The sequence below is a fragment of the Plodia interpunctella genome, chromosome Z, assembly GCF_027563975.2.
Source record: "Plodia interpunctella isolate USDA-ARS_2022_Savannah chromosome Z, ilPloInte3.2, whole genome shotgun sequence".
NCBI lineage: Eukaryota > Metazoa > Arthropoda > Insecta > Lepidoptera > Pyralidae > Plodia > Plodia interpunctella.
The window spans coordinates 12,589,073-12,608,541 of record NC_071324.2 but is presented as its reverse complement, the minus strand read 5'-3'; the positions used below and the strand labels follow the sequence as shown (position 1 = coordinate 12,608,541).

General features: G+C 36.6%; 2 protein-coding genes across 4 annotated transcripts in view; one reads left to right on the top strand and one right to left on the bottom strand.

Moving 5' to 3' along the window:
* The window catches only part of LOC128683319 (uncharacterized protein), a 155,517-nt gene that overhangs the window by 21,956 nt on the left and 114,092 nt on the right, over positions 1–19,469 (bottom strand). The window lies entirely within an intron of this gene.
* The window catches only part of LOC128683313 (uncharacterized protein), a 167,784-nt gene that overhangs the window by 99,445 nt on the left and 48,870 nt on the right, over positions 1–19,469 (top strand). For all 3 annotated transcript variants that reach the window (XM_053768802.2, XM_053768801.2, XM_053768803.2), the window contains one exon: positions 12,921–13,060. In XM_053768802.2, coding sequence (XP_053624777.1) covers positions 12,921–13,060 — 140 coding nt within the window. The remainder of the gene's footprint in view (positions 1–12,920; positions 13,061–19,469) is intronic.

The following is a 19,469-nucleotide window of genomic DNA, read 5'->3' as shown; positions in this document are numbered from 1 at the left end:
CAAATAGACGCAAATACACTAGTCAACTAAACTGTGCACCGTAGTTTTCCTTACGATGTTTTTCAAGCACTCTATATGAAGTTGAATGATGTTAACCTTAATGCTAAAAAAGGCGATTTTTATATGTAAAATGGTTGTTGTGGCATTGACTGTGCGCGATTGTTGTCATGCAAATATGGTCCTTTGTACAAGGCGAGATCAAATGCTTATGCTGACAGGCGTGTTGCGACGGGTATACACTGTGTTTTTGAAGATTGTGTGGTTTGAATAAATTTGACAATATGCGGCACGCAGTGCGCCGCTTTGGCAATCTTGTGAAAAACATATTTCGTATTCATCTTGTTCTTTTTTCATTTTTCATCTACACTTTAAAAGGATGTGTTTGTTAGTTTGCATGTTAGGTGGTAGGCAATCTTTGTATATAGTGTGAAAAATAATCTTTATCCCAGCAGGATTAACCTATATATTAGATATGTGAGCGACAGAGACAGATTATTTTCATCTGTCACAGAGATCAAGCTATATTTTTCAATAAATATTCTACCGGCTTGCTTACTGAATACTCCTTTGCCTTAAGCTACATTAATCTGAGTGACAAAGGGAATTTTCATCTGATTATTCCAAATGAATCGAGGCCTGGAGACGAAACTAGTGATTTCAAAGTACTGATTGACCCTATTTGCTAAGTACGTAAATCGTTTTTTTTTTTGTGTGAAATCAGCTAAAAATGTGATTTACGGTTCAAAGAATAAACTTCTGAACTTGAGCTGATTCCGAGAACAATTAGCGAAGGCATTGTTTAAAATAAATTTGAGAGTTACTTTAGGCAAAACAAACCATCCATCTGGCTAACTGCTCCAACAGCAATAACTAATTAAATGTAAACGGAAATTGTATCGTCTTTTAGGCGCAAATGGTCAAAATACTTATTTTCTCCTGCTCTAGAATACCTTCCTGTTATTGTTATAGGAAGCGGCGGTGGTGTAATGGTTAAGGCGCCCGCCTGTGGATCAAAAGGTCCCTGGTTCGAATCCTACTCGTGCCACATGAGTTTGTATACCAATCTGACTCATGTATAGTAGTTTTCATCGACCACCACTTGCTTCCGGTGAAGGGAAACATCGTGAGGAAACCTGCACACTGGATGATTATTAATATGTGTGTGAAATAGAGAAGGCAATGGCAAACCACTCCATTGCCAAGAAAGTTGTTGTGTGTGTTTCATCCCACGTCATTACGTGGGATGAAACATTACCACGGTCATTACCACGACCCTCAGCCATGAGGAATACGACTATGAAGAGAATATTGTAAGAGGCAACTATCAGTTAGAAAGCTACGTAAGGGGACAAAATATTCAAATTGAAACTAAAACTTGCGTTTGGAGCACCGGCCGATCAATATCTTTCAGATACTACTCGAGATACGAGTATAAACGTATTCTTACTAGATCTAGATTATCACAAGCTATTCTTAGCCTAGCATCTCTAGTGTTTGCAATTTCAAATTTAGAATCATTCATAACAAAACATTTTTTAATATTGTATAAAAATATTAACATGTTGACATTTCAAGCTGACATGACAACGCGTGCTCTCGTCATTATGCGCACTGGACATTCTGATGTGTCGACAATTTGCAACTACATCATTTTGCGCTTCGGACGTTTTGCTGTTGTAAAGGGCCAGTGTAGGCCCCGGGGCTACCAAGCTAGTAGCCTCTCCCCTCCCCGCCCCCTCATGTAGCCCCCGCCTGGAAGCATGCGATCTTTGTTTCACCTATTTTGGATCAGGGAAATATGAACATGTGTCTATTAATAATCCCATCTAGCTAAATGGGATGTAAAGGAAATTACTGGCAACTAAGTAGATAAGGATGGTTCGTGACGGAGAAGGCTGGCGTAGACGCACGGAGGGCTGAAGGTAACAATAGGAATGACTTCTCTCTTGCGTCTGAGCACATTGCCAGTTGAATCCGAAATCAAATTCAAATCATTTATTCAGTAACGAGATCTTCACAGGCACCGTCAATTTTTATATTAAATAGTAATTCTCACATGTAACTACTGGCATTTCGGAACGACCAATAATGTTGGTCCCTATCATGCCCGAAGGACTTACCATTATTGTTTCTTACATTTTTTTTCTAATAATATAATCATAGTATATAATGTACATAAATAAATAAATAAATATAAATATATTAGGACAAATCACACAGATTGAGCTAGCCCCAAAGAAAGTTTGAGACTTGTGTTATGGGATACTAACTCAACGATACTATATTTTATAACAAATACATATATAGATAAACATCCAAGACCCGGGCCAATCAGAAAAAGATCATTTTCCATCGTGACCCGACCGGGGATCGAACCCGGGACCTCTCGGTTCAGTGGCTAGAACCTTACCACTGCGCCACCGAGATCGTCAAAGAGTATACCAAAACAGGTTATGATTGTGATCCGAGTTCTGATATATCACGATAGAAACGAGCTGACCAGTGCTCTGGCAGATTCCCCCGTTCCGTCCCGTCCGCCGCCATAGAACGTGGAGCTCAAGGCCGATTATGCAACCCTTTTTACTACCCCACTTCATAAGGTCTTCTTCCTCATCCACTTCCACGGTGGTCATTATATCAGAGCGTTGACTCGCATATAATCTTGTTAATATTAATGTTAAAATATCGATTTCAATTGTTTTTAATACGTCATCATGCGTCAATTTGGTGTGAATCGTGGGAATTTCGTAATAAAAAATACCCTATGTGTTATTCCAGTTTATATTCTACCCGTGTACCAGAATTCATAACAAACCGTCCGGTAGATTTCGCGTGAATGAGTAACAAACATACATGCAAACATACATCCTCACAAACTTTCGCATTTATAATATTAGTATGAAATAAATAAAAAACTTGTCTTATTAACGTACCTCTAATATACAGTGAAACCGCAAAAGACGATCTCTTTGATAGTGCAGCCGACAATCACAAGCCACAAACAGACAGAGGTCCAGACAGATTTGTACCTACTAAATACTTATGTACTTTTGTACTCACAATATAAAGCGTCATACTGTTCATGTCATTTACAGATGCGCGCTGAGCTGCTTTTGTATACATTTGAGCAGGAAAACAATACAATACTTTAATGCACAAATTGGCTATACATACTAAATAAGTACAAAAAGTATCACACAATGCATAGCGTAATGAATTAGATGATACATTGTGCAAATGGCGGACCAATCCATCAATGTTATATTTGAATTTTCCAAAATATTCGCACGGTGCTAGCGACTGCTTGATGTTAATGGAAGGTGAACGAAGGGCGATAGTAGTCAACGTGTTACATATCATAAAGAACGGTTAGTGGTTAAGACCATCGATAGCATTCTCGATGAGGGTTGACGTAAGGCAGGCCGGTCTGGTTGTATAGTCGCAGCCGAATCTTCTAAATTTTAAGCTATTTTAAGCTGACTCGGTTTCGTGGCCTCACAACCCATAAACAGAGATGAGAGGGAGAGATTAAGACCCTACTCGGGCCACATGAGTTTTATTGATATACCAATCTGACTCACTGATAGTAATTGTCATAGACCGCCACTTGCTTCCGGTGAAGGAAAACATCGTGAGGAAAACCACTCCCTGCGGTTGACAGTCAAGTTCATTAATGTGTATGCAATTACACTAGATTAATACTGACACTAGATTAGTAGGTAGTCGTAAGTCATGTCAGATGCCTTTAGGTGATTTGAGAAAAATCAGCCATCAGAGACAGCGATAACACACTCGAAAAGATAGATAAATTAATTCCCACGGGAGATAATTCCCTATCAGCAGCTAGTAATTGCTCTTCACAGTCGTATTCCTCATGGCTGAGGGTCGTGGTCATTACGTGGAATGAAACATACACAACAACTTTCTTGGCATTATAAATGGAGTGGTTTGCCATTGCCTTCTAAATTTCACACACAAGTTAATAAGAATCAACCAGTGTGCAGGTTTCCTCACGATGTTTTCCTTCATCGGAAGCAAGTGGTGGACAATGAAAACTACTGTACCTACATGAGTCAGATTGGTATACAAACTCATGTGGCACGAGTAGAATTCGAACCTGGGACCTTTCGATCTACAGGCGGGCGTCTTAACCATTACACCACCACCGCTGCAGATAGTAATGACACACTTCAAAGCCTCGTGTTTCCGCAACTCACGAATATAGGTCGACATCAGAGGTCGCCAGAGTCAAAACCATTCATAAATCCACCTACTTTTCTCTTCTAGTCTCGTTTTGTTACGGGGCGTTCATATATGTATTTCAACATGGCTATATATAGTTCGAACGACAACCCTACTTAGGGTTACCAGATGTGAAATTTGAAAATCGTAAGAAAAATTCTGTTGTAAAGTTTTCAAATGCATTAAGTACCTATAATAGTTTCCTTACATGGGTACTTAATTTACAATTGTGACGTTCCACAGGCAAAGAGTTTTTATGGTCGATTTTTCTAATTAAAACAAAACTTAGTTGATTATCCAAATCTACCCAAGATGATCATGAACAATGTGTTTTTTTTTTCACATACAGATTGACTGGGGTCCAATTCTTACGTTTTCGATGTTAATTTTGTAAAAAGAAAATCGTAATCGTTTTCGATTAAATTTAACGTTGTATTGTTATAAAAATAAACGTCCCTACATCAAAATTTCCATGGAGTCTCCATTCGATTTTTTGTTCCGTTGACCATTGGCACAAATGTCCAAATTCGTGTCCATTCGTCCGTATGTCACAGGCAGTTTCCACCGAAACAATTGCTTCATTGTACTTGTATTACGTGCGTGGTACCGGACATTTTACGCTTAAACCTATTTATTTGTTGCGGAACGGACATTTAGCAAGGAGCCGTACTTTATTACACAATGACGCCTCTGTTTGGACAATGGCTCGCGCACAATACTACCCTGAACAATTGAGCCTGTAAATTCTAAATAAGCTTTAGACCGTTCTGTTCGTAATATAATAAGCTGTGCGTTTACTTCACATTCTATTTTTGTAATGTTATATGTAGATCTGTGCGCGTATTGCGACTTTGCTATTCACATCTCACTATCGAGTCGATTCGCAGTGAAACGCTAGCTGCGTTCACAGCGCCATTATGACGTAACGACAACCTCACCGCAATGTGATTGGTTCGCTGCGTCTCAATTCGAATCGACTCGATAGTTAGAAGTGGGATATAAACCCGTACTTCGCCGTCTAATGAGAGAATATTTTTCAGGTTGATTTACACCAAGCGAGCCATGGCTTATTCTTTGCTCGTTTGACATTACTGGACAATCAGAGACCCTCTTTAGTTGTCCAGAAATTTCCATAGAATGAGCATTCTCTCATTTGGTGTACATGCGCTTGTATATACAGTCATGTCGCGGAATTTATTCCATACATCAAAACCAACCAAATTAAAAAAAAATGCTATTTATGTTTTGTTTCATGAAATCTGATTAGAAACTCCACTAGGAGTAAATCAAAATAAAAATCAAGTAAACTTCAAATGATTATAGCACATCCGTTCCACGCACTCATACAAGAAAGTATCGCTTTTAATTTTATAATATTCCTAGGAAGTAATTATGTGAAAACGGAAATCTTTGTGAAACTAATAAAAACTTGACATTGCAAATACCGCGGCCAGGGTTGTAATCGAAATTTGCTCAACAGTCTAGACACAGTCGTAATTAGTTTAGATTGAGTGCGGTACCTCACCCACGTCGCATGCATTACCGTGAATGCACCGGTGGCTCTAAATATACAATTTGGAACGGAGCAGAAACCAGTGCAAAATTGAATTAGTTTCAGAAATTACATTTTGTGGTATATATTAACTCACTCGCAGATGTTATGCAAGCCAGAGTGTTACTGGGAATATTGTACAAGTAATAATGCGTATTTATTAAAACTTTATTGCAATACAATACAATTTGTAAAAGTGCGAGGGGTACTTATTGCTTAAAGCATTATCTGACAGTCAACCTTTGAATCGAACAGAGAATGCTATGTCAATGCAAAATATATACTTACATAAATATTAAAATATTAGATGTTGCCCGGGGCGTCGCTCCGGTGGGAATTTTGAGATAAAATATAGGCCATAGTAATCTTGTATAATGTACCTTTCTAATGGTGAAAGAAAGAAGAAACGGGGCCTCTCGGTTCAGAGGTAAGCATTTTACCACTGCGCCACCGAGGTCGTCAGTCAAATTTATTTATATATATATATATATATATACACACATGCGATGTACATATCGACAAATGGGGAGCTGGAAAACATGAGAATATGAGAATATTCTCGGCAACGATTAGTATGCACGTCGGGGGCGCCGTAAATAATTAACAAAGTACACGGGACCCAAAGGTTGTTTGACTCGACGTAGGTCGGGCGTTCATTAGCACAAGTTAGTGATCGATTAACTTGTGCTTATGACGTGTCGAGTCGCCAAACTTCTGAATTATTCTTGTGTTGATTACTCCCCCCTCCCCGGAGCCTCTTGGAGGTTTGGTTTTCGAAATTTGGATATTGTCCAAATCACACCGATCGAACAATTATTTTACGCTTTGACTGTACATTATTCCGATACGTATTCAAACAAGATGCTCGGTTTAAAATTACTGACGTATGATCAGTTTTTTTTTTTTTTTATTTGTAACAAAACCTTTATACAGGGTGACTTTTAATACATTGGCAATATATGGCGTTGACGCAACGCGGCGATGAGTTGCTCTGTAAATTTTCAATATATTTTTTTTGCGATTTTGTCTTTTCTTTATGTCTCAATCAATAAATACAATGTTAAATGGAAGCTTTTAAAACTTTCCGTTTGGTAGCTTTATAGACATTGAACGGCTTGGCTCCGCGTTATTCAGCCGTGCGCGCCAGTGCCTACTGACCCAAATTATCCGACTGACCAATCAACTTTATCCTCGTACGAATGCCTTCATAGAAACCTTTGTTTTATTAAATCATATTCAACAGATAAAACTGAAAATTACCGTTTTTTTTTAGCCGTTTTGAATAAATATTCAACAGATAAAACTGAAAATTACCGTTTTTTTTTAGCCGTTTTGAATAAATCGGACGTTCAAGATTATTTTGTATTTTGATTCTCATCTTATACGGGTTGATACCCTTAATCATAGCTTTGATAATTGAGAATGATATTAAATTGAATGCCAAATAGATAGATAATTTGTTTATTGCTATCGAAAACATACACACATTTAATTACATTACACAAAAATGAAAGGAAAAACAAGAACAAAAGGAATTTAAAAAATCCTGATTACATAATACTTAAGATTTCTGCCACAGCGATAACTAATGGTCGAGGTGAGGTTAAAAAAATTACGTAACACAATTTTAGATAGTCTTTATCTCAAAAAATCACCTCTATGTGAGTTAAATAGCAAGTTCGGAAAATAAATTTTCCCCTGGTAAGTTCACGCGTGCAAAGCCGCAGACAAAAGCTGGTATAACAATAAATCCGCTCAGCCTCCTTGCAACCGGAGCCCGTCGTTCGTAAAAGTTGTACCTACACTCGCGCCGGTGGAAATAATTGCCGTAAACAACCCTCTATTATAACGGAAGCCTTTTGTTACTTTTTCTCGCAACGAAAATAATGAGAATATGGAAGGTACATTTTTACACCATAGAAATTCGAATAATAATGGCCGACATTCATTATGGCGTAGAGGTGATGTGAAATGGCGCAAATAATCATTCCGGCGGCTTGCACACTTGCTAGCTAACATCAGGTGTCAGTTTGTCATACGTGCGTACACTAATTGGCATTTAAGTTCATTTTCTTTAAGGATTTACTTGAACGCATTATATTTATATTTAAAAAATGGTAAGCCCTTCTGACATAATAGGGATTAACACTGTTTGAATGAGTTTCTTTCGGCATTTCTTCTCAGCAGTGGTCGTTCCGAAATGCTAGTAGTTTGTAGCTTTGGTAAACATCATTTAATTTAGATTATGACGTGAAAAAGTGCCTGTGAAGGCCTAATTTCTGAATAAATGATTTGATTTTGATTTTGATTTTGCAATATGAAGGAGTAGGCGTAAGAGAAAATGTAAGTGGATCCTGGGCTCCGGCTTAACGGCTGAGGAAGTAATCGGAAATACCCTCATGGAGCATGCAAAACCGTATGAGAACCTACTTTGCAAGTTAAGCTTGTAAAATCGCACCCTGCCAATTGCTTACTTATCTCACTATCATCTCCGCATGTTCCTGGTTGCTTTCGGGGCTGTGACGCCGCTAAGCTTGGTTTCAGCGTCCAAAAATATATAACCTTAGAATTGTGGAGATTCTGTTGAATGTTACCACTGGCCGTATCGTGACTAAATATATATAAATGTGAATACATAATTAAGAAAGACAAGCTCGTCCTAAAACTAAGGACCATGATATGCTGCCAAAACTATTTTTTTTTTGGACAAAACTGACTGAAACAGAGGCAAATTTTCAATTAGAGTGATCAACAATCAGTTTTAGAACAACCATAGGACAGAACAAACATACTTATAACCAATTTATTTTTCTCACTTTAACCCACACTATCCGTTTGTTGTTTGCCCTTTCCATGACGCAACTTCGATTTGGCTATTTTCTTTGACCCGACATTGACGTGGGTACAACAAGACCCAGGTCAGAGGTGGGTTCTTCCCGGGAAAAAGCGTTTACGCCCTGACTGCGCCCGGGCGCATTCGCCTGCCTGTGTGCGGTGATTATTCGAAACGAGAGACACGGTGATAATAACTGGGTGGCGGCGTGTTCACATTTTTTTAAACCCTAGCAAAAATGTACGTCAAACTCTTTGATATACATTATACTCGTAAATAGTTGCGTCCGTCGGCTTCCCTCCTGTGGACACATCGAAACAATAATACGGAATAAAATACCTTTTCTGGGATTTCTCAATCTGACAGACACTTTTCTTAAAACAATATATATATATATATATATATATATATATATATATATATATATATATATATATATATATATATATATATATATATATATAATTCGAAATGTCCGGTCAATTTAATTTTGAATTAATATATATTGATTTATAAACTTTCATAAGTACAGTGTACAGATGTGGGCGAAAAAACCTGACCCATCAACGAATTTAATGTCACTGAGTCGACAGATATTATGTCCGTGACTGTACGTAGATTTAGCCACCTCGTATTCGAAATCTGTCACTAACGACTGGCATTTTACGAGAGACACGCTGCGAATCGTACACCTTATGATAATCCGCCTCTTACGTATGTGGGTAAGGGTGTGTGCACATTAGAACGAGTGCTGATATCTCTCAAGTCCACGGCAGCATCCATCTGTCACACTCTCATGACTAAACCGCTGAAAATTTGTATTAAAAAAAAATCTGCCATGATTGGAGCCGCGGGCATCGGCTAGTAAATTCTAACCTACTTAATATAGCTCGATATCCACAACAAATATTAAAATAAAAAGTTTAAGCACTTATCATTTAGATATATAGATAACAGCTTATATCATTTCTTTTATGTAAAATAATTTGTTATAATATCTAGTAAAAAAATTAATATTTGACACAAGCTTTTATTGTTGTCCGACCTATCCGTAACCGTTGGAGAGACGCCTCGTAGGGACTTCTTGGGTGCACTCTAAGGTGATGCTTATGATAGTAATGCATCGTCATGCAAACTAAACGCCTGTACAAAATTTCAACTCAATCGTTTGAAGATATCCGCTTCAAAATTGACTAACAAGAATCCATAAAAATATGAATAGGTAATAATTTATTACACAAAAAAAAAACAATATCCCATTATGGAAAAAAAAAGAAAAGAATATAAGTTTGTATAATATTTTAAAAATGCTTTATTTTTTTTAATGGAACTAACTCAACAAAATGTTGTTAACTCGTTTATAATTTGGGGTATGGTTGAACCAAAAAGATTGGTTAAAGATGTTAAATATTTCTGAGGGATGAAATGTTAAGCAAACCACCGCCTTAGGCACCATCGATTTCTCTTTACAATATAAATGCGCAGTCGAAATCTGATGAAAGTGGAAATGAGTGCCATTTTTATAGTAATTTTATTGACAGCGAGTATTTTATTGAACGACTTTACTTAATGGACACTTATTGTTTCAAATCGGATGTTTGAAACAATAAGTGTCTCACATAGAGATTCCATCTCATGTTTAAATGGAGATGGAATCTCTATGTAATTATGAACAGAAAAGAGGATTTGAAATGAACAGATAACAGTTTTTAATTATTATTTTTTTTTAAGTTAGAAAAATTAACAATTAAGATTTATAACCTATAGTTACATAGTATATTGAAATAAGACACGAGTGATAGAAAAATACAAGGCCTTTTAACCTCCTGAGTGCCAAGCATATATTTTTTAAAATTCTTGTTTGATACTTTTAAAGTATGATCATTGGGTGATATTATATATCAGAAAATTATAGAAAAAAATCATTTTTTGGTGGAAACGGATTTTCACTATGTTCTATATAAAGGACATCAGATAATTATCATAACGAGCTTTGTATAGGACATATAATGGAAATATTCTATAACAATTTTAATTTCAAATTAAGAAAAACAAAACAAAGATATATCCATTATTAAGTAATAATTTAATATATTATCAAACTGAAAATCAACAAAAAATATATTTTTACCACTATTCATAAATTAGACCAAAGAACATTCAATAAAAAAATGAGATCAACATTACAATCTTCACATTATCATAATATATTGTGTATTTATATACATCAAATATTAGCCTAATAGAAACATAATTAGTAGAAATATTAGGAACATAACTAATAGAATTTGTTCGAGATCAATAAATTGAAAATCTTTAACTCTTAACATACAATTTTTAAAAAAATTTAACAGTAATTAACATAGATTTACTTATATCTCAAAAGCTATCGTAAAAAAACTGCACAAATTAACTTTTTAACCACTTCATCATTCAATAGCTCAAGTTCGCGATATGATCATACATAAAAATCCATTCGACGTGTAGTTTTAACAAATCTACAAATAGTGATTGGTTCATGTTTTACTAAAACCTTAGCAACTATGTAATAGAATATATGTAAGAATAGACTAATTTATATCACCACAACCAACTGTGACTTATCTTTCTGCAGTCAATCTCATATAGTATATGAATCTCTACTCTACTTTAGGGTGGAACCACCTTAGTATCTAAGTGATCTACTATCACTACAACGAACTCTGACTTATGGGACATTAATCGCTATAGTGTCGTTCGTAGCCGCTACAAATATGGGAGCAGACGCGGCGTAGCGCATAACATGTAGTCCCCTGAGTAAGCTTGCTACGAGCGGCCTACGATTCCGCTAACTATTTATGTATTATGTTGGGACCGAGTAATGTATTGGGCCTCTTATCTCCTTATATTATTATCGTTGGGATGAGATAGTGCGTAAAAATATTGGCATTTTATGTCATATCTGAAATAGAAACTTTATTCCCATATTTTGGGTTCCGTTCTTCACAGGATCAATCCGTCGGTCTGTAGCATTACGGTTATACAATTTTCCTTCGATAATATACGTTAGTAAATCTAATGATAAGTTCAGAATATTCAATTAAACCTTTGAGTTTCAGTACTGTATTTATTTTACTTTATGCGTGGGTGAACAAAGTGGAATTTTTAATTTCTGGTTTCATCCTAAGTGATAGCACTTAGGTGAATCGATTACACTTCATCTTCGATTACCATCACCAGGTGATATGAGTCCTGTGTTCAGTTAAACTCTCGACATTAGAATAAACCAAAGGGTTGTGACGAGAAATAGTTCAAGAGTTCGTAGTATCGAAAGTTAAGCATGAACCCGGTCGTGAGGTCACGCCGCGTAGATTAATGAGTTGTACGTGCCCAACAACTTTTGGACGTGATGACATATCTATCTATCTATATTCTAAATATCTATCTAAATTTTACCCGCCCTGAAAGTGTACAGATCGCGGCACGATATGACAATGATAACGAGGTATATTGTTAATGCGACTATCACAGAGGGCGAAGTACGGGTTTGCATCTTACATCTGACTATCGAGTCGATTCGCAGTGAGACGAAGCGGACCAATCACAATGCGACGTGGTTGTCGTTGCGTCACAATGGCGCACTTTGATTGGTTAGCTGCGTTTCACTGCGAATCGACTCGATCGTGAGGTGTAAGACGTATACCTATACGTCTACGTACCTATATGTATGATCTCGCGATCGAGCTTAACGCTTAGTGTGGGCCGTTGAGTGTTGTCCACCGAACTGTAATACCACCACCGAGCTGTGGCCTTTCTATTGCTGCAGCCCACACCATCTATTACTTTGTTCAATTTTAAATTTTGCTGTGAAAAAAAATAGATAAGTTTTTTTATTCAAAATAGAAAAAAAAGTAGAAAAGTGATTTTTTTTATTTAAAAAAAATAGATAAGTTTTTTTTATTCAAAATAGAAAAAAAAAAGTAGAAAAGTGGTTGCACTTTTCTATTTTTTTATATTAACATACATGTCTGTGATGGTAGCAAAAATATAAATCAATTTATCTATCTGTCTACATCCATAAATTTTATATTTTCGTAGGTATCGCGTCCCATCCCGTCATTTTGTCTCAATAATGTGGACTACCCACACACTTGTATGTGGGACTACCCACGACTTCGTAAATAAATAAACAAACCTACATTAATTTCGCGAACTGAAAATAAGGTTGCCTCAAAGTTCCTTTATTATCTGATTGTCGATGTCCCACGCTCCGTTTTTCACATATGATATAACTTTTTTTTGTCTTGTTCACAGAGGGTGGCGGCGAGGGCGGAGCCGCTGCCGGCAATAATCCTGATGAAGACACAAACGCCACCTGCTGGCGTAATTGTACCCAGACATGTCCTACACCAGTTAGGTCACTATGCGCATCCCACCGATTTGACAATTTACACGTAAGTCTCTCTCTTCTCTCTCTTTTTCTCCCATCATTCACTCATCGGGGCTGTGACGCCGCAAAAGCACAGTTTCAAAGTTTCTACTGCGATTTTTACAATCGACCGTCTGACGTGTGATTGTTGTTTATGCCTATTAGCTGCCAAGGCTGTGTCGCCTGGGGTACGTCCACAGTTCCAAGAATCACCTTTCATCGAAAGCATTTTCGTTGAAAAATTTTTTGGTTACTCGAAATCTAGATAAGCTTGAATTAAAACAATCGGTTAATTCTATTCTGCTTGACATAACTATGTTAAGTTAGGTAAGAACATAATAATAAAGTTTAAGTAGCTTGAGATATAAAAAAACTTTCGCCGAAACATACTTTCGATGAAGAGTGATTTTGTGAACTGTACACCCCGTGTCACTTAATCCTACAACATACACAGCAGGATAATGGACAGAAACGCCCTTTAAATCACCTTTTTTTAAACCTATTTTGGTCCCACAGCTGGGCAAAAGCCTCTCATTTCTTCCACAATTCTCGCTCCAATGCAGTTTCCCGACATTCTGCCAAGGAGCGTTTGTTGTCGTCGCTCCACCTCATTATAGGTCTGCCTCTCCGCCGCCAACCCTGGTAACCACAACATGGCCGCCTTCGCACATCTATCCGGCAATAATTTACACCTAATCACTGAATAATCTATCTATTCTTTCTTTCTCCATCATTTCAGCGAGCCGGTATTCTAGACAATCAAATGCGACATTCCAAATAAATCCAACGTCCCAACTATTCCGCAACAAAATTGGCTAGGACCAGAGAGGCATTTAAATATTTATGTCCTACCTGCTGGAAGCTTGGACTCGGGAATCCACGACCTTGTGACAAATGCCCATTGTTTTTCTATATATAGTGTTACTTTTTTCTTGTCGAGTGTGTTATTGCTGACACTGGTGTCATACAATGATGATTTCTACAATGATTTACGCTTTGTATTATCTTCCGCCCTTCAGTGGCAGGTAATAGCATACACATTACAAGTAGTGTGCAAGTTTCCTCACCTTTATTCCATAACCGGAAGAAAATAGCTTAGATTTGTAAACTACTGATTGAGATTACACAAACTCATGCAGCATGAATGGGATACGAACCTGGGACCTATCGATCATAGGCTAGGGTATCTTAACCACTAGATCGCCACCGCTTTATCGTGTCACTTATAAAGTATAGAGTGTACAACATCTCAAACTCACACATTATACTATGATATTATAAAAGGAAAAGATTTTTATTTTTGTTTCTTCGTTTAAACTCAAAAACTACGGGGCTGATTTTGATGAAATTGGGCACAGAGATGGACGGTAATATAGGCTACATATTTTATTACGGTTTCACCCAAGCGACACGGAGGCGGGCCGCGAATTAATGTAATAACGTAAAAGTTTGTTTACGCGCTAAGATCTGGAAGGACCCGTTTTAAATTACTCTTTCTGTGTATGATAACAACATTAACGACAAAGGGTATAGCTATCCAGGCCCCCTAATTACCAAGGGAGGGTAACATCCGAAAGGGTAGTTATCATTAAATATTAGCGCCTGTTTCCCCAGAGGGTTGTAAAATCGTAGCCAAACCTTTAAAATTTAATTGTAATTTTTTACACGAACTCCGGGGGTTTGGGGCGTCACAGCTCTGAAGCACGCGAAGATGAGAGGTTAGCGCCTATTTCAAGACTTGCTGATAAAATATCTGATAGCATATATGTAATATATGAAATTGATAGCGATAAAAATTGTGTTTCACAAGGATTGGATATGGCTTACTTGTAAACAAGTTTCAACATTATTAACGGCTAGTATCTAGCCGTTAATTTATCTGTCTGATTACAACATGATATTTTCTCAGGAATATGTGAAACAGATTATTTAGATTTTAATAAATATTTTCTCGTTGGCCTAATTTTCTACGATTTGACATTCACATTTTAAATGTAGACAACAATTTTGTGCCCACAACACAAGTTCCCCGTCAGCCAAACTCAGAAGCATTTGACGTGAAGTGTGTCTCACAATGCATATCACAAAATAAAAATTAGAAAAAGATCACACTTGCCAAATGACTTTATTTTCTACAATCTAACACCAACATTTTCTTTAATATCTAATTTGGATTATAAGGTTATATGCAATAAATAAATATATTATATTCTATTCAATGATCTAACAAATTATTAATTTCGCATTTGCGTATAAGTGTCTAATAAGAGAGTATTAAAACTCTGTGGAATGTGCGATATTTCATATGTATACAACTGTTTTTATAAGAAATCTTATTAATTTACAACCTCAGATCAATATAAAAGATAAATAAATAAAATAAATAAATAATAAATAATAAATAAATATATTAGGACAAATCACACAGATTGAGCTAGCCCCAAAGTAAGTTCGAGACTTGTGTTATGGGATACTAACTCAACGATACTATATTTTATAACAAATACATATATAGATAAACATCCAAGACCCGGGCCATTCAGAAAAAGATCATTTTCCATCATGACCCGACCGGGGATCGAACCCGGGACCTCTCGATCCAGTGGCAAGAACTTTACCACTGCGCCACCGAGGTCGTCAATCTTCGTCGTTGATCTTTTTTTATTGGTCTGAGTTTACAACATTGACTAGGTAATTCGATAGATATACGAGTAAATATGCAAAGCAATCATGAACTTGACATTAACAAATTTTATTAATAATTAACAAACTTTTGCGTTTCATTATTAATTGTCGGTCGCTCGGCGACCACGAGTCGTTGAAACGCGACCCGTAACGTTCGAAGTATAAAAGGTACGTGCGCGTTTAATTAATTTATTAATTAATTAGTACATACTTCTGTACTATCATTGTTTTGTACACAGCGCTCATGTTAATTGGAGACCACAGTGTCAGACAGACGTTGTTTAATATGTTCACCACTCGTGAACGTAAACATAAGTCTGTTTATTTTGTAAACAAGGTAATGTGTGGCCAATTCGTGAAAAGCCATGTCATTATCACATAATTTTGTGTAAGGGGCCTGGGGAGTGCATTCGCAGTATTTTGCACGAATTATCATATCAACAAGAAATAACAATATATTAATTTCAAAAAACACATCCTTACATTTGTACTCAAAAGAGATTTTAATTAATTTTTCAAGGTAATAGATTAATTATTTTACTATGGAGAGTTCCCAACACTTAAATAACAAAATTCTTGTCCCCTTGACGCTGTAGTGAATGCAGTGTATTTGGTATAAGGAAAATTCTTGTCCCCTTGACGCTGTAGTGAATGCAGTGTATTTGGTATAAGGAAAATTCTTGTCCCCTTGACGCTGTAGTGAATGCAGTGTATTTGGTATAAGGAAAATTCTTGTCCCCTTGACGCTGTAGTGAATGCAGTGTATTTGGTATAAGGAAAATTCTTGTCCCCTTGACGCTGTAGTGAATGCAGTGTATTTGGTATAAGGTTATGTTAATAAAATGTTGTGTGTATGCAATAAAGATTCTATTTTATTTCTTATAAATCTCTTTATGCCGATAGTGCAAAGTGAGAATAAAGGCCGATGCAGACCTAATTACATTTGCGTGTCGGTGGGCGATGGAGTTTTAATATTATTTATTAATTAATTTTAATAATACGCAAAATAATGTAAAAAACACTATGCTAAAATAAGTTTATGGATAACAATGTTAAGCTAAAATGGTTATGCCAAAGTGCATTTAGGTATAAATATTTATGCGAAAAGGAGGTATTCTTTCGCAAATAAAACTCAACCAGCCGAAATTCCATACTTGCACCTCCGAGCTTTACGCGCTCGGTCTGCATTAGTGTTTATATCGGGTTTAGAAAAGGCAATGACCTAAGGATGTGTGGGTAACATGCAGTAGGTAACAAACCAGAGTTAGTCCATTTCAGGAGAGACTGCCCCCAGAGATTCAAATGGCAGCATTCGTGGAAAGCAATACAACTGCAATATTGTTGGTATAAATATTTGAGAAGTGAATTACATTGTACGATCAAGTGGGAACTGAAGTTCAGTTGCATCAGTCAATTTTGATGTTGGCTTCACAGCCATTTTGTCTGAACAGCGCAGGTTAAATTTAACATTAAAGCTGACCGTTATGGTGTAATTTTAATCAAAATATATATCTTATCTATAGCAATAAATTTATGACTATATATATGTATATACACACTTAAGCTATTTGTTAAAATTAAAAATTAAAACTAAAATAGTTCCCAGAAGTTCCCAGAAGGCTGGGGACATTTCATCTTTGTATGGCCAAACTCAAACGTTGGCCAAAATAGTCTTGCCGTCAGCCCTTGGGTCCCCAGAGACATCGACCAGGCGTGCGGAAATTTCTTTGTAAAGGTGTAATTAAATGGTTTGATTGGTAAGTTGCAAAATTTGCCATTGACAGAGACAAAATATGTACGAATAACAAGATAAATTTTGATAAAACTATAATTATAACGATACTATTTATGTATATGTCAAACAAAGGTCGATGGCCATGATAGCGGCGCGTTTGCAATGCAAACTTGGGTAGATTGATGTGCTGTTTACTGTACTTGTGATGTGTTGAGAAAAGTTTGGGGTGAATTGCTGACAGAATCGTGAAGTGTTAGCTCAAGTTAATGAGAAGTTGTGGTTAAGTTTAACGCAGTTATGTTGAAAATTAAAGTTAGTTTCATGTGACATTTAAAAAGTGACATCATCCAAACTAATATTTTTTCCTTGGTAATCTTTAGGTTATTAAGCGCACACACAATAACATTATTATAATTTTGTCCTAATTTTATCCTTAACTAGCGGCCTGTTCCGGCTTCGCTCGGGTATAACGACCAAACCCGAAAATAAATCCGTTGCGTTGTTTAAATGCCACAATGTCGCCGAACTCGCGGACACACGCTGAAACGAATAGGCGAACATTGCGTAGTTAGTACGAGTGCTTTATATACCGCAATGAAAACCCAGCAATGTATAACAAACTGTTCGATGACAGTGTGAAATCGCCAGCAATATCGAAACATATATCCGTCCCAGATAGCGAGAATCGACTTTTTTATTTTATTTTTTATTTATTAACAAAAATTTGGGGTTTTCAATATTACTTTTTACTAAGTATCGCACTCGCATCCATGCCAGACGCGTGAGCGTGATATAATATGCTTTTTAATATTTTAACAAACAGTGTAAACTTAAATATGTCGAATTCAGGGTTAGCAATCGTAATCTCGTTGCATTTTGTTTTACACTTTACCTCCTTGTGGTGATGTAGTGTTAGTAAAATTGACAGTTGGACGAATTGTAACGTGCACCATAATTTGTTAAAATATTACGATGATTAACATCATATTCATTGAAATTATTACCATATACATAACCATTACGGGTGTAACGTGTGACCCTAATATTCCCCTTAAATTGAAGGGAAAAAATTATAAGGCAGTTATCAGACCTGTCATAATGTATGGATCTCAATGTTGGGCGACGAAAGTGACGGACGAAAGGAAACTTCATGCGACAGAGATGCGAATGCTGAGATGGATGTGCGGGGAAACTAGATTAGATAAAATAAGGAATGAGTGTGTAAGAGGAAATATGAAAGTAGCACCAGTTAATGAGAAATTACATAGTTATAGGTTAGGCTGGTACGGGCATATTTTAAGAAGAGATGAAAATCACGTCACTCAAAGGGCATTAAAGATGGAAGTAAAGGGTTCCAGGAATAGAGGAAGACCTAAGAAGAAATGGATGGAGTGTGTCAAGGATAGTATGAACAGGAAAGGAGTATCAACGGATATGGCAAATGACAGAACAAAATGGAAGGAACTTACATACTGTGCCGACCCCACATGAGTGGGATAAGGTCAAGAAGAAGATGAAGAAGAAGATACATAACCATTACTATGATTCATCGTTTGTTTAGGTCGTACTCCGTCCGTGTTTTTTTATACGTCCTTGTTTATACCTACCTTCTTAAAAGTACGACAGTTGCACGAGGCAGATGTATTGACGAACACGGTGGCGCAGTGGTAAAGTTCTTGCCACTGAAGCGAGAGGTCCCGGGTTCGATTCCCGGCCGGGTCATGATGGAAAATGATCTTTTTCTGATTGGCCCGTGTCTTGGATGTTTATCTATGTATGTATTTGTTATAAAATATAGTGTCGTTGAGTTAGTATCCCATAACACAAGTCTCGAACTTACTTTGGGGCTAGATCAATCTGTGTGATTTGTCCTTATATAAAAAAATAGCGTTAAAAAAAATTATATAATTTTTTTAACGCTATCTGTATATGATATGTTACATTATATCTAATACTTTATCAGCAATCGATGAGAAAGGCTTTTAATATTATTAATGTGAATGTGTGTATGTTT